The sequence below is a fragment of the Homarus americanus genome, unplaced genomic scaffold, assembly GCF_018991925.1.
Source record: "Homarus americanus isolate GMGI-L3 unplaced genomic scaffold, GMGI_Hamer_2.0 scaffold41027, whole genome shotgun sequence".
NCBI lineage: Eukaryota > Metazoa > Arthropoda > Malacostraca > Decapoda > Nephropidae > Homarus > Homarus americanus.
Window position 1 is genome coordinate 9,384,598 of NW_024745073.1, and position 17,906 is coordinate 9,402,503.

Consider the following 17,906-nt stretch of genomic DNA (forward strand, 5'->3'; position numbering starts at 1 on the left):
ATTGCCACCAGTTCTGCTACTACTACTACTCCCACAATACCAATACTACCACCACCACCACTACCACTACTACTACTATTAACCACTACCACCACCACCACTACCACCAGCATTACCATCAACACCATTACCAATACTACCACCACCACTACTACTACCATCATTACTACTACCACCACCACTACTACCACCACCACCACCATCATTACCACCAGTTCTACTACTACTACTACCACAATTACCAGTACTACCACCACTACCACTACTATTACCATTACCAATACTACCACCACCACCACCACCACTACTACTATTACCAGTTCTACCACCACCACCATCATTTACCACCAGTTCTGCTACTACTCCACAGTGCCAATACTACCACCACCACCACTACCACTACTGCTACTGTACCAATACTACCCACCACCACCACCACTACTACTATTACCAATTCTGCACCACCCACCACCACCATCATTACCACCAGTTCTACTACTACTACTACTACTCCCTGATTACCAATGCCGCACCTACCACCACTACTACTGTGCCAATTCTACCACCACCGCCGCCATCCGTACCACCAGTTCTACTACTACCACTCCCACAATTACCAATACTACCACCACCACCACCACCACTACTACTACTATTAACAATACTACCACCACCACCACTACCACCAGCATTACCATCAACACCATTACCAATACTACCACCACCACTACTACTACCATCGTACTACCACCACCACTACTACCACCACCACCACCACCATCATTACCACCAGTTCTGCTACTACCACGATTACCAGTACTACCACCACTACCACCACTACTACTACTATTACCAATACTACCACCACCACCACCACCACTACTACTATTGCCAATACTACCGCCACCACTACTACTACTATTACCAATACTACCGCCACCACTACTACTACCATCATTACTGCCACCACCACTACTACCACCACCACCACCACCATCATTACCACCAGTTCTGCTACTACTACCCACAATTACCAGTACTACCACCACTACCACTACTACTACTATGCCAATACTACCACCACCACCACACTGCTACTACTATTACCAATACTACCCGCCACCACCACCCACCACCACTACTACTATTACCAATACTACACCACCACCACTACTACTGTTGTACTACCACCACCACCACCGCCACCACCACTACTACTATTACCAATACTACCGCCACCACTACTACTACTTCTACTGTTGCCAATACTTTTTTTTATTTTTTGTTTTTATTTATTTATTTATTTATTATATAGTATTGCCAGCCTGCCGCAGTTACCGGTGCTGCCACCACTGCCGCTACTGCTGCTGTGCCAATGCTGCCACCTGCCACCGCTGCTGCTACTGTTGCCAATGCTGCCGCCACCACCACCACCACCACTACTGCTATTGCCAATGCTGCCACCACCACCACTACTACTATTGCCAATCACTACCACCACCACCACCACCACTACTACTACTACTGTGCCATTACCAATGCCACCACTACTGCTATTCTACTGTTATTGGCTTTTTATTTTTTTTTGTTTTTATTTATTTGTTTATTTATTATATAGTGGCCTCAGCCTCCCCCAATAGCCATACCTTCGCCGCCATTTTACCTTAATATTAAATATCCTAATACATGAAGTAACTATCTTACCTGTGTTGAGTGGTGAAACCGCAAATCTATGCAGCATTCAGTATTTCTTAACCTCATAGTCCAATATCTTACAGCTGTTATCGCTTTGAGCTGCTTTCTCATTCCCCTAAGGCAAACAAAAGCAAACCAAGAGACAGTCGACATCTCATACAGGCTGTAGCACCTCTTCTGAGCTGCTGCTTCTGTTCAAGTGATCACACTCCGCGAGTCTGGCAGCCAAAACATCTTGCACTTGGTCCCATCCACCAAGGGGTTGCTTGAACACTAGGAAATCGCTGCCTTGATCAACATTTAAATTCTCTCCCATATAACGCCCTCTTGGCGTTCTCATTCTTCCTGTGTACGCTTGTCGAAGCAAGGCCCATAAACATGTGTACATAGAACCATCCTGATGTTGAAAAGGCTCGCTGTCCCGGCGTCCAGAATCCTCAGCTTTACTGATGTCATGCAAGGCTTCGTTTGATATTTTTGGTCTAAGTTGCAGAAAAACCCTCACCTTCCAATGGAAGGAGGTCTGTTCTACCTGACATCACGACAATTTCCTTCCAACATATTTGCTGTGAGATCCCTTACTTCGTCATGCCTCATGCATATAGGCCCCTTTATCTTACACCATGGCGTGATCGACGTCATAGGTAGAGCCACACACACATTGAGATGGCAAACCTTCTGCTGGCCTACCGTGCCTTAGAGCAATGGCATCTGTAAATTCTTGTTTATTGAGACTGAAACCATTGCCCTTATCGGTAACGTAATTGCCAATTCCAGGCACGCCCACTCCCTGCACTATATACTTTTTATCATTCTCTGATACTTGCTTAGCAATTTGCTGCAACTTATCACCCAGCATGCTGTCATTCTGTCTGTAATAAGGCCTTCGAATCTTATTTACTTACTGGTATCCCCTCCCCTGTTGCATTCTGAAGCTATTGTGTAGTCATGAGAACTGCCATGTGAAACTTAACACAGGTTTTTGATGTTCGTGGCAGCAATCTCTTCTGGGTAGTCAAATCCCCATACTTCCCAGTCTCGTGGTAGTGCAAGAGTGATCTCTTTCTGCTGGGGTAGAAACAGAGATCCATTTTTATGAGCCAAATGTGACGTTGATAGCTTCTTCCAGAGGGTGGAGGAGGGTCCGTGTCGAGAGATAGTGCATCAGGTAATTCCGGCGATGCCCGGCTCCATGGGGTAAATACCGCAAAAATACGCTTGTGTTGCTGTCTCAGGCAAGCTTGGGTTTCTTACTCATTCACCTTTACCCGTTACGTACTCGTCTTGCGTCCGTTATTGCCGATTACTGCGCCTAAATTGTCTTTAGCCTTCACACTGTTATTTTGACCCCACTTCACCCAGGCTTTTACTCCATGCGTTCACCATGTTCTGGCTTCACGATGAGAACTTGCTGTGGCGTTTGAGTGGTACTCTGTTGTGAACCTCGTGATGTTACCAGGTCACCACTTTTTGTGTCCTCCGCACCACTGCGCAAAAGGTCATCAGCATGCGCCACTTTGCTTGACCTCCGGTTGTTTCAGGGTACATGGTGTGTTGGGCACGGATAAAGCCTATTGCGCCATTGCCATTTGCAACAGGGTCCCCCTACGTTGTTCCCTCGGTTGACTGTATGATGGTAGCACCTCTTAGCTTCCTTGTTGTTTACTATATAGGAATGCAAGTATTAATTCCCTATAAATTTTCAACATACATTACTGCACTTAGGAGCACCAATCTTGATATTGTTGCAGTGCGGCCTTGGGGTTAAGTATGTGTTGAATGCATTTTAAGCATCCACCAGAGAACGGCCTCCCACAATCACGCTGCTCAAATATCTGGTTCTCATTGCGTGAATAGCAGCTACCCCTCAGCTTGGTAGCCCCGCGCCCTACTTGCAGGCTCCTGCTGCTGCCTGACATCGTCCTTTACCACCTCCATTATGCATTTTCCGATGATCCGCCTCAGCACTTCCCCCACCTATAGGCCTACATCACCAGTTCTTATCCAGGAGAATGAACGGCAGGCCGTCAGAGCCTGGTGGCAGCACGAGGGATACCAGCTCTCTTGCAAGGACGGCAGTGGCAGTACTTGGTACCAATACTACCACCACCACCACCACCACTACTACTATTACCAATAATAATAATAATAATAAAAATACTACTACTATACCAATACTACTTTTTATATAAAATGGCCTCCATCATTATTGTTATTGTTTCCCTTCATTTCTTCATTCATTTCTTCTTTTTCTTTCCTTGTCGTTTCTTCTCGTTTGTATTTAATTGTTTGCCTTCTACTGTATATATTCAATGGTTTCCTTTTTTCCTTTGTCCTGTTTTTTTTTATTATTTTCTTCTCTCTTCTCCTTTTTAATATTTCTTCAGTTTGCTTTTTCTTTCTATCTATCTATCTATCTGTCTATCTATCTATCTATCTATCTATCTATCTATCTATCTATCTATCTATCTATCTATCTATCTATCTATCTCTTCAGTAGGAGACATCATCACCCCGGCATTAGCACTTCATTTCCTCTTGGACACCTTGACGGCCTGGCCATGGTTACCTGGCCACCTGTACGTCTTGTGGACATACACCATACTTTTTCATCTGGCCACACTTCTTGTTTCATCTGTACACTTCTTGTTTCATCTGGCCACACTTCTTGTTTCATCTGGCCACACTTCTTGTTTCATCTGGCCACACTTCTTGTTTCACCTGGCCACACTTCTTGTTTCATCTGCCCACACTTCTTGTTTCATCTGGACACTTCTTGTTTCATCCCACTTACTTCTTGTTTCATCTGTACACACTTCTTGTTTCATCTGGCCACACTTCTTGTTTCATCTGCAACACTTCTTGTTTCATCTGGACACTTCTTGTTTCATCTGGACACCTGTTGATCCTTGGCCACACCTGTTGATCCTTCCTTCACCTGTTGATCAACCTGGCCACACCTGTTGATCAACGTGGCCCACCTGTTCAGTCGCATGGCCACGTGGCCCGTCATCAATTTAAGCCGACAGTGTGTGCGTGGGACCTCCCACCACCTCTCTCTCTCTCTCTCTCTCTCTCTCTCTCTCTCTCTCTCTCTCTCTCTCTCTCTCTACCTCCCTCTACCTCCCTCCCTCTCTACCTCCCTCCTACCTCCCTCCCTCTCTACCTCCCTCTCTACCTCCCTCCCTACCCCTCCCTCTCTACCTCCCTCTCTACCACCTCCCTACCTCCCTCCCCTCTCTACCTCCCCTCCTCTCTACCTCCCCTCCCTCTCTTCCCTCTCTACCTCCCCTCCCTCCCTCCCTCCCCTCCCTCACCTGGGGTCAGTAGCTTCAAGCCGGCTTGTCTCATTCAGAAAATCCACGAGTGCCTCTTCTCACCTGGCTAGCCGCTCTCCTCCCTCTTCTTCTTCTCTCTCCTCTTCCTCTTCTTCCCTCTCCTCTTCCTCTTCTTCCTCTTTCTCCATCTCTTCTTCATCCTCTTCCTGTTCTTGCTCCTCCTCTCCTCCTCCTCCTCTTCTCCTCCTCCCTCCCTTTCTCCACCTTTTTCTTGTCCTTATTTTTGTCTCCTATCTCTTCTTCTTCCATCAGTTATGTCTCCTCTTCCTGTGCGTCTTCCTTGTCATCTTCATTGCTTCTGTTTCCTCCTCTTCTCTTCTCTTTTTCCTTGTTTCTATTTCCTCCTTCTCTTCCCCCTTGCATCTGTTTCCTCCTTCTCTTCTCTTCTCTTCTTCCTTCTTTTTACTCTTTCTTTTCTCTTGTTCCTTGCTTCTGTTTCCTCCTTCTCTTCTCTTCTTCCTTCTTCTTTTTACTCCTTCTTTTCTCTTGTTCCTTGCTTCTGTTTCCTCCTTCTCTTCTCTTTTTCCTTGCGTTTCTTCTCTTCTTCCTTGCTTCTGTTTTCTCCTTCTCTTTTCCCTTATTCCTTGTTTGTTTCACCGTCCTCTTTCGTATGTCTCAGTTATCTTCTCTTCCCCCCCTCCCCAATTCCTCCTCCTCCTGTCCTTCCTTCCTTTTCTCATGTTTTTCCTTTTCCTTCTCTCTCTCTCTTACGACTCCAATATCTCTCTCTCTCTCTCTCTTTTTTTTTTTTTTTTTTTTTTTTTTTTTTTTTTCTCTCTCTCTCTCCACCGCCATAATCCCTCATGTCTCGGAGCATTTTGAGCTGTTCCTCCTCAGGACAATGCTCCGGTTCCTCTGCTGCTGCTGCTTATTACTAAAAATCTATAATCACTCTTTTCCAAACATCGTCTTATTACTTAAAAACAAAACCAAACAAATCGACTGTTTGGTAAAAGAAAAAAATCGTAAATTTTTTTCTTTGCTTTTTCTGACTTTTTTTTTTTGTAAAATATTTTTGGTGGTATTTTTGGAAGGGTTGCGATTTTTTCTTCCTAAAATGCCATCTTTTTTACCTACTGTTATGTTTATTCTTGTTTGAATATTTTGTGTCTTCTTAGATTTTTCCTCAATATATTACAAGTATATTTTATATAACATCTTAGGTGTTCCTTAATATTTATCTTCATTTTTCCCTTTAATTTAATCCAGACAACACGAACCTAAACCTAACCCATTATAGTACTTTTTGCCCAAGGACTGGTGAGATTTTTGTTTGATTCGACCAGCCTAAAAAGTTCTTTTCGGTCGCGTTCACAAGTTCAGTGAGCGGTGGTGGTGTGTGGGCGTGAAGAATCGTCATTCATAGTGATGGTGAAGTTGATGTAATGTTATAGTGTATTTCTTCTTTTTTAACAACTTGAGGTTTTAATAATTAATCTATATCCACTAAGGTGCCTAGCGACTGTACTAATGGAGTACCACCACTAACCATGACTACCCCAAACCACCACAACCTCCAACTACCTAAAACCCACCCACAACAACCCCACACCACAACAACCCCACCACAACAACCCCCACCCACTGCGTAAGTGAACAAGTGCAAACAGGCACTAGTCGATCCATAGTTTACCATGATGAGATATATCAAGTGAAACATGTATATGGAGCAAGTAACAAGATCACTAGATTACAAGATGTTGGTAACGCTAGATTAAGGTTAGAGTATAAGTACTTTGGCATTATGTTCTCAAGCAGATGTAACAAAACTAAAGTAAAGTGTGTAATACATATGGCCACACACCTTGAACACTACGTCCTCGACTGTGTGAAGATAGAACGTTTTAGGGACAGGTCCAAACACACTGTGAATGAAATGGCACAACACTTCATCTCTAATGGCAAGATAGCGACATATTGGGTTGTATCCACTTTTTTTGCGCCTAGTAACTATATCAATTCTCATGTACAGAACCAAATACGCATAATGGCTGAATACCTCCACGTAAATGTAATAAAGTGTGAGGCCAGACATACTGCCTCACACGCCTGTACTCACGCATTTGTGAATAAGTTACCCTGTATGTATAGAACTAAACAAATAATGTAAATGAAATACTGTGTAACATTCAGTGCCATAATATCCTGACAACGGGGTTTAATTATTATGACCCTTTGTAAACCCTACTTGTAATCCTTTTTTGCTACTTTGCTCACAGGATGAGTGTGGGATTGCACAATAAAGTAACCGCTGCAAGCGGCAAATCAAATCACCCACCCACAACAACCCCCACCCACACAACACCACCTAACAACCACCACCCCAACAACCACCACCCCAACAATCCTCACCTCCCAATCACCACCACCACCACCACAACCATCACCACCACCACCACCCAACCATCACCACCACCACCCCCAACCATCACCACCACCACTCCAACCATCACCACCACCACCCCCACCATCACCACCACCCCCAACCATCACCACCACCCCCAACCATCACCACCCCCCAACCATCACCACCACCCCCAACCATCACCACCACCACCCAACCATCACCACCACCCCCAACCATCACCACCACCCCCCAACCATCACCACCCCCAACCATCACCACCCCCAACCATCACCACCCCCAACCATCACCACCTCACCACCACCACCCAACCATCACCACCATCCCCAACCATCACCACCACCCCAACCATCACCACCACCCCAACCATCACCACCACCCCCCAACCATCACCACCACCCCCAACCATCACCACCACTACCACCATCACCACCACCACCCATCACACCACCCCCAACCATCACCACCACCCCAACCATCACCACCACCCCAACCATCACCACCACCCCAACCATCACCACCACCCAACCATCACCAGCTCTATCCCATCACCACCACCCCCAACCATCACCACCACCCCCAACCATCACCACCACCCCCAACCATCACCACCACCCCCAACCATCACCACCATCCACCACCAACCATCACCACCACCACCAACCATCCCCACACCCCAACCATCACCACCCCAACCATCACCACCACCCCCAACCATCACCACCACCCCAACCATCACCACCACCCCCCAACCATCACCACCACCCCCAACCATCACCATCACCACCACCCATCACCACCACCACCAACCACCATTACCTCTGCTGGGCCGCCCGCTGCCACCCACAACTACAGACAACTTGTTGCTATTGATTTTGTTGTGGTGTGGCCTGAGCGGACTAAACCGTACTCGTGTTAACAACTTAGTCCGCTGGTGTTATTCTTATTAGAGTATCGGACTATATGGCAGAGTACAGTCCATTATATCGAGGTTCGTTATACTGTAATTTGAATCATCCATATAATAAACTGTATGGGAGAGTACAATCCATTATATCGAGGTTCATTAGACGTAAGAGCTCTTTATAATTGACTAAACCAGTTAGATTGGTGTCCGTCTTTGCCTCAGGGGCTTGTATACACCTGGACCTGACATGATTTTTGGTTTAGACCCGACTCTTGCTGCTGACTCTTTGTTTAGACCTAATTTTTATGTTTAACTTGTTTAGACCTGACTGATGTAACTTGTTTAGACCTGACTGATGTAACTTGTTTAGACCTGACTGATGTAACTTGTTTAGACCTGACTGATGTAACTTGTTTAGACCTGACTAATTTAGATCTAACAATTGTTTAGCCTTGAGTCTAGGGTTGCCATACGTCCGTATTTTCCCGGACATGTCCTCCATTTAGGTCTCGAAATCTTCATCCGGGAGGAATTTTTTAAATTCTTTTAAAGTCCGGAATTTCAGCTTCCATCATTTTCTCCACGGAAAGAAATATGAAACTGTAATGACGAGAGAGAGAGAGAGAGAGAGAGAGAGAGAGAGAGAGAGAGAGAGAGAGAGAGAGAGAGAGGTGGAAACAGTAGAGATCTTGTTCAGTTTTCGTCACGTGTCCACCTGTACGGTTGTCAACTTAGCTGCTAGCAGTTTTTGGAGTAACCTGTAGTGCCATGTACTGCTTTTCCTTGTTCTTCAGCCACGCGCATTATTATATTTTTTTTTGTATTTAGTTCTATTACAGCCATAAATGAAATGATGAAAGTATACCATTTTTTCTTATGGTTTTTTTACACTGTAGCATTTGTTTTTCTTGTCCTGAATTTAAGGCATTTTGGCAATTTTCAACCATAATCTAGTCACTTTCGCGAAATTATTTACATGTGTCGACGACTGTGACGGTGACCGGTGGTTGGCCAGTCTTTAACCTGCAGTGACAGTGTTTGATCTTAGTCTTTGTTGTGGGTTTGTCGCTTAGTGCCACAGCTAGTACTTACGATTTGTTGTACTTTTCCAGAGCATAAACGGTCACGGCTGCATCAAGGTTACATAGCGCCAGTGTGTGCCAGGCGGGGGGGGCATGATGTCCTCAGGAACGTCCTCTTTTTTTAATGTTCACATATGGCAACCCTAACTAAGAATATCCCCAAAATCTCATTAAAAGTATGAAATAACAACAAGTGCATGTACTGTACTGTACCGTACTGTACTGTACTGTGTACAAAATTACGAATAAAATTGTAATTAAATGTGACAGGCAGTACGTTGCTTTTAGTTTAATTAAGACTAGTGGATCACTCACGCTATAACATTCATAGGTCATTAATCACTAATACAGAAAATCACTCTTTTCTTGCTGTAGCTTTATATATATATATATATATATATATATATATATATATATATATATATATATATATATATATATATATATATATATATATATATATATATATTAGTTTATTTAAATCAGTCGTATTCCCAGCTCATAGTAAGGTAGGTTCTGCCATTTCTTTCCCACCCATTAACCATGAGACTCCTGAACCTGTGATTCCGAGACGTTACACAGTGCACCATCTATGGGCCCAACAAGTGTGATGTCTCGGATTTACTTGTTCATGAGTCAATTCAATTCAATTTCAATTGTTTATTCCTTGATAGAGGAAGCGGGATCCTAGTGCTGTCACTAGGTACCCCTTTACAATAACACCAGAAGCATCTGGCAAGTGTGACAAGCATATACAGTATAATTATTATAAAGGGGCTTACTAAAGCCTAAGGAAGGAAGGAAGGATATTCCTTTAACACATAATCAATGTTATTTACATAATATCTGGCCAGTATGGGGAGGACCATCGTGTCTCCGTCAGGGGGTCGTGGAGTGGTGGTCCAGCAGGCGTCACGGAAGCGTTGTGTGTGGGGTTCATGAGTCTTGGGGGGGAGTAACACATTGTGGAGCAGCACTGAAGTATGATTGTGGTGTGACAATGTTGGTGGGGACAGCAAGTCATAAATTGGGTCGTGGCTGTCAGACTGCTGGAGTTGATTCCCACCATCTGGAGACATCAGAATATGACTCTGATCCTTCCTTGTGTGTCGCCCGCGTAGCTCTTGTTGATGTCATCTTGAAACTGTTTTACTTGTGATATATCTTAAAATTTATCAGTCTTGAACACATGTGTTGACTGTTTGACTCGGAACATGTGGCTTTTGTGGATATACAGTATTGTGTGTGTGAGTGGGGGGGGGTCACCTGACTAGTGTTTATATGCGAGTCATCCTTGGCTCTAAGAATATGGAAATGGCATTCTTGGAGATGCAAATTATCCCGTTTTTATTTTGTGTTGCTATAATTAGAATATGGGTTATAACTTCCTTTTGATATTATTTAGGGAGATCTCCATTGACTCTTAGTTCAAATGCACTTTTACCTTTCTCTTAAGTACAATATATATATATATATATATGACAAGACTTCTTCCGAAATCCTTGGGGCCAGACGTGTTTCGGATTTCAGAATGGTTATGTTAGTGGGTTTTTTTATTTATTTATTTATTTATTTTTTATTATACAGGGGTCAGCCCACCCGGGCACAGGTCACCGACCCACATTGGGGCTTGGGGGGGCGAAAATGTAATAATAATAATAATAATAATAATAATTCATAGGTCTAGGTCGTGTTTCTCACTTTTGATCTTGTTTCGATTCTTGTATTTCTTTATTATTATTATTATTATTATTATTATTATTATTATTATTATTATTATTATTATTATTATTATTATTATTATTATTATTATTATTATTATTATTATTATTATTTTATTATTATTATTATTATTATTATTATTATTATTATTATTATTATTATTATTATTATTATTATTATTATTATTATTATTATTATTATTATTATTATTATTATTATTATTTTTTTTTTTTTTTTTACTATTATTATTATTATTATTATTATTATTATTATTATTATTATTATTATTATTATTTTTATTATTATTATTATTATTATTATTATATTATTTATTATTTTTTATTATTATTATTATTATTATTTTATTATTATTATTTTATTATTATTATTATTATTTAACACATTATTATTACACACACACACACACACACATTTTTTTATTTTTTTTATTTTTTATTACACACACACACACACACACACACACACACACACACACACACATTTTCACACACACACACACACACATTATTATTGTTATTATTTTTACACACACACACACATTCCACACATTTCACACACACACACACATTTTACATTATTGTTATTATTGTATTATTTTATTTTTGTGTATTGTTTATTATAAATTTTATTTACTATGAATTATTACTATTATTATTAGTACATTTTCGCCCCAGGAGTAGGAGGGGGTAGAGTTGAACTGTCTAAGGTGGAGTTAGAGGAGAATAAGGTGCCTAAGAGATTGTCTTTATCAGGGGAGAGTTGTCAGGTCGGGACAAGAGGGAGTGCAGAAGTTATTACAGTTGTTTTGGTTAAGGACCAGGAAGAGTTAGTCAAGTCAGCGGTCTTTTTTTTTTTTTAATTCCGCTTGACCCTACGAATAATAGCCTTACAATGATTCCTAGAAATAATGATTTTATATAAATATGATTGTGACCAGAAGACCCTAAGGGGGCGGAAATTGAGTATGACTAGTGTGAGGGGTTAGAGTTAAAACAAAGATCAAGAATGTTAGTAAGTTGATCATGTCGATCAGGAACATGTGTAGGGTGTTTGATTATTTGTTCCAGGTCATTAAGTAGGTAAAAAGAGAGTGCCTCAGCTCCACCTGGGTCATCCCTTGCAGAGCCAAGCCACTCTCTGTGATGCGGTCCGACTAATTACCCAAATGTAGCCAAATATAGCCGGAATGAAGTCAAATAATGGTCCTAGATGAATAAATCGGACTGCCAATCACTTCTCGACTAGTATTTGGTGTCACAAAGTCACAAAAAATTGGAAAACTTAGTTTAATCTGAGTTAATAGATCGCGTGCATGTACTGACGGAGCGAGGAATTACACAAATGTAGCCACAATGAAGTCAAATGATGGTCGTAGAAGCGTAATTCAGGCTGTGAATCACTTCTCGATTATTATATGGTGTCATAAAGTAAAAAAAAATTGGTAAACTTAATTTAATCTGAGTTGTGTTGGGTTAGGTTAGATTAGATTAGGTTAGGTACATGCACTTGATCTATTAACTCAGATTAAATTAAGTTTACCAATTTTTTGTGACTCTGACACCAAATACTAGTCGAGAAGTGATTAGCAGTCCGATTTATTCATCTAGGACCATTGTTTGACTTCATTCCGGCCATATTTGGCTACATTTGGGTAATTAGTCGGACCCTCTGTGATGTACATTGAAATCCCCTCGGTAGAGGATCTCGGTGTTGGGTGTGTGGATAGCAACGACTCATGGCAAGAAGTGAGATAGTTAGAGAGTTCCAAACAGTTGATAGAGTTGGGAAACAGTATAGGAAATAAAGAAGAATAGTCACAGGTGGTAGAGATATTTTGAGCCAGATGACATCATAAAGAGAAGATTCAAGATCCGTGAGTTGAGCTGTAGGTGTACGTGTGTTGCAGTAGGGGCATACACCTCCCTTAGAGCGGAAAGAGGTATAAAGGTTGTAGTTGGAAACTTGGAAAGGTTTGGGTGAAGCTGCTTTGGTCAGTTGAAGTTCATTATTATGATGGTGCCGCACAGAAGAAAATTAGATCTCGGGCCACGAATGCTGGAAAAAATGAAGAGTAAAAAAAAGCTGATCCTCCAACAACCGCAGCGACGCCAGTTAAGGCCCCGGTAGTTTGATGATGATCAAGTGTGCCCTGGGGTACACAACCTTCCTGACCAATGGGACCCATCCGAATGAAACGGGCTGGAAAATATTACAATTTGTGGAAAAAACGGCGGAAACTGAGAAAGTTGACGGAAAAGTAATCGTGTGATGCCACATTAATGACGGAGAACTTTAAAACACATCATAGCAAAATTCCAATTGTCACTTGAAGTACTGTGACAAAATAAGCATGAGTGTCAGCGATCATTAATGACATGATGCTGTTAACACTGACACAACGCTGTATGTATTGACATTTTGATTTACCTTTTAAGTCCAAACACCAAGTGTGGTGCACAAGTAAATTTTACCATTCTGTATTAGAGGTACAGTGGGGTATGCTATAACGAACGGATCCTACTACGAATATTCCTATAACGAACGGTTTTACCTATAAAATTGAGAATGCTATAACGAACGAAACTCCTACAACGAACATTATTTAAAATTTTTATTTTTTTTTAATAATTTATTGTTTTTTATTACAAGTATTAATGATATTCTTTATTTCAGGGGTTTAGATGCATATTTATGCACTTTTTTACAATTTTATTATATTTTTCAGTGTTAAGTGGTTGTATTTGGGGGCCTGGAACGGATTAATCCTATAACGAACGAATGCTATAACGAACAAGGTTCTAGAACCAATTAGATTCGTTATAGCATACCCCACTGTACTGTGTCAGGATAGTCCATTGATCATTTTGTCGTCACTTAACACTACTATAGTACAGTACGTACTTGAGACTGTCTTTCAAGGTTATTATATTCATTAGTTGACTGTTGCTGTATGAATAAACATTTCTGACTGAAATACCATCTAAGATATTCCAAAATATTTACCCGAACATTACATAAAAGTTCCCGTAACAAGCCATCATATGTAGCTTACCTTGATAAATATTCATGACACTTAGCAGCTGCAACTGTGAAAGACCACATAACCATTATGTGTATTAATGTTGATCTAACACATGATGACCATTGTCTAATGTGTTTGTGTGACCCACAGGGGGTTGGAGTATTGCCTGGCAATGGAGAACATGAATCTGTCTGCCATTCGTACCATCAGAGTCTTGAGGCCGCTCAGGGCCATCAACAGGATCCCTAGTAAGTAAAAGAATGATGATTCAATAAATGTTATTAGTTTAAGGATAAACCTATTATAAACTGCTTTAATATGAATATTTGTTGAGTAGTGATTATAGTTCAATTTATTGGTAGGTAAGGTTATAATCTTTTTTTTTAATTATTATTTTACCCCACATTTTCCCTCAGCATCAAAGCCCTGCCAACTTTGAACAAGTATAAACACTCTGTACAGTGCATTATTCCTGTTCAGCCACCTACTTAAGTTGTGATGATACGGGTAAAGAAAAGATTTTGTCAACAGGTATGAGAATTCTGGTGATGCTGCTGCTGGACACTCTACCTATGCTAGGGAATGTCCTCCTCCTCTGCTTTTTCGTCTTCTTTATCTTTGGCATCGTGGGCGTGCAACTGTGGGCAGGGATGCTTCGTCAGCGGTGCTTCATAGATCTGCCTAAGAACGTCACTGCTGTTTCGGGGTGAGTTACTTCTCACATTCATGCTACAGTTACATCGTGTATGTGAATTGTTTGTGGAGCTGAAGGGCACTAAGGCTGGCACTTGTTGGTTTTTGTATGGGAGATCACCAGGGGGATGCAAGTCTAGAGAGCAAGGAAGATAGAGTATTGTACAGTACTATATCTAGGAAGTGTCCTAGCGTGGATTGGAGACTTTCTGCATGATCACAAGCAGTGTGTGTTGATTAATGGTATAAAACCATCATATGTACCAGTGACAAGCGGGGTACCACAGGGCAATGAACTGGGCCCATTGCTGTTTGTTTGTTTCAGGAAAGACATACCTGGCGCTATACACTCCTCCATACAAATGTTTGCGGACGATGCCAAGATATTTAGGGAAATTAAAAACCAAACAGACTGCATAGAGCTGCAGAAAGATCTCTGTGAGCTTCAAGTGTCTTCGAAGAAATGGCTGCTAATATTCAATGTCACGAAGTGTGAGAGGATGCACCTGGGTCACACCAATGGTAAGGAGGCGTATCATATATTTCAGCAGGACGAAAAAGCGCCAATAATAGAGACTGAATACAAAAAGGACCTGGATGTGTATGTTGACAATGAACTGAAGTTCTCAGGGCATTGTGAGAAGAATGTGAATCAAGCAACTAAGCTATTAGGTCTTATAAGAAGGTCGTTCAGATATCTAGATGGTCCATCCCTGGTAACGCTCTTCAAGAGTGAGGTGCTTCCCCACATGGAGTACTGTCACCCCGTCTGGTCCCCGAGATATGCTAGGGACTGTCAGTTGGTTGAAAATGTCCAAAGGAGGGCTACTAGACTGGTGCTGGCACCTTAGAATCCAGAGAGATTAAAGGGCCTGCAACTGTCTAGCTTATACTACATACGAGCAAGGGGGAACCTAACTGAGGTGTATAAACATTTGAAAGGGCACTGGTCAGTCATACCTGGAGCTGGCGGATGCCCTCCCCACAAGGGGTCACAGCTCATGGTTGAGGAAGTCATAAGTCCAGAAAACTGTGAGGTCAAACTTTTTCAGAGGTGAGAGTTGTGAACTCTTGAAACAGCCTGCCAGAGAGTGTTGTGATTGCATCAAGTATGAGCTCTTTCAAGACCAGTCTTGACCAACACTGGAGCAGGTTCAGGTACATTCAGGAGTCGGTGTATGCCCAGTACTTGCCAACAGTGCATAAAAGAGATGTGACCGATCGCCCAAGTGGCGAAGAGGATAAAAGTAAAAGTTCAGTTCACATGTACACTTACTCCAAAAAGTATCTGTACAATTTTGTGTGAGACAATGTGACACAACAGACGAATTGATTTTGACAACCCCACCGAGACAACAGGAATCGCACTGTTCATTTTGAAATTCATCAGACCCTCCGTAAAGATACTTTTTGAAGAGAGTACATCTTACAGTTTATACAGTTAAGTTTCCTCTTGCTCTTCCAAAACATGAATTGGGCACCAGTAACCCCACTAGTCTTTCTTGTTAAGTCCCCTGTGTTTGAATTTCACCCTACACTTCTTATTTATGGAACTCTCATCACTTTCAAATCTTTTCATCCACTTATAAATTTAAAAAAAATTTAAATGAGGATATTCACTTACTATGTACAGTACACTTGTACAGTCATGGGAAAAAAAATCCTGTCAGTCCTCAAATCCCTTCCATTAATCATGCGACTCTTGAACCTGTCAATCCAAGACGTCACACGTTGTACCATCTATGAGCCTATCAATGTGTGATGTCTCAGATTCACAAGTTCTTGGATGGGACAGAGGACTGACAGGACTCTTTCCGTGACTACCTCGTATTATACAAGTATATACTGTATTATGAATTCCTGTTTTCCTTATCCAGAGTTTACTCGATGTCAATTAAATATTACCCTTCAGAGAGCAAGCTGTCATATACACCCTAAGACTTGTGTCACAGTCATAATAAATAAGTGAGGTGTTCAATGACAGCACCAACCTGTTAGTCTCTTTATGGATGTTTTCAGTCAGTTTATTTAAAGATCATCTTGGAGGAAGATTGTTTGGATATGTACAGTGTAAGATATCTGTCCACAATTTTCATGGGGTACTGAGAACTTGTGCTAATTATCAACATCAGATCTTTTTCGCAGTGGTTTCAATTAGAGTGATATCTCCATTATGGTGGGACGTAGGGTACACTGTCTTATTATGGCTAAGATGGATCCATTTACATTTTTAAATTCTAGATCATCTATTGTTGTCACCGGGTTTACAACCAATAGACATCACTGTGTAAAATCTTCACAGTTATTTAGATTCTCGTTTTCCCTGCACCAGTTATATCAGCAGTAAACATTTACAGTACTGTGTATGGGTGAGTGAATAGCAATTTTCATGTCATTTAAGAAACAAACAAAAACTACCGGTCTTAACACTTGCATTTCAGTATACTAATTGTCACAAGTACAGTAGATATGAAGACTGTTGTGTTCACCACCACATGTTATCGAGAGTGGGAAGAAGGGTGAAACATCAAGCATGACTTAACTAATTTATTCCTTATAAAACATATTGCTTCCAGTCACAATACAAAAAAGTTGGCCTTCATCAGGAGGGCCACTATTATGCTCATTCCACTTCACATCAAAGTACGTCTTACATACAAGTAACTAGTACTACTCTCATCTTCATTCTTCATAATAATCCATGACCACCTTACCTCGGTCATTCTTTCTTACCATTACATCATAGCACCTCGGTACTCTTAGGTACACATACCATGTACCTCGTTCACACCCTACTCTTGCAGAGTAGATGGGATACTTCCCAGGCAATCATACCAGTACTGGTTCCATGTCTGGTATTCTCAGGTCGCTCCACGTAGCGACTGCGAATCTTCTCTAACATACACTTATTTTCTCCTATCCTGGGTGGTGATATGTAGGGTATCCACAGATTCACAGTGGAGGGGCATAATGGCCGTAAGTAGTTACACCACACATGGCGAGTCCCTCACAGTGTGGTAATGGCCGACGCTCTGAACGCGTGGTACTTGTTTTGATGAGA

General features: G+C 41.6%; 1 protein-coding gene across 6 annotated transcripts in view; it reads left to right on the forward strand.

Annotated features, from left to right (window-relative positions):
- Window positions 1-17,906, forward strand: part of LOC121878323 (voltage-dependent T-type calcium channel subunit alpha-1G-like) — a 170,252-nt gene that overhangs the window by 5,856 nt on the left and 146,490 nt on the right. For all 6 annotated transcript variants that reach the window (XM_042384452.1, XM_042384448.1, XM_042384447.1 and 3 more), the window contains 2 exons: window positions 14,303-14,400; window positions 14,684-14,858. In XM_042384452.1, coding sequence (XP_042240386.1) covers window positions 14,303-14,400; window positions 14,684-14,858 — 273 coding nt within the window. The remainder of the gene's footprint in view (window positions 1-14,302; window positions 14,401-14,683; window positions 14,859-17,906) is intronic.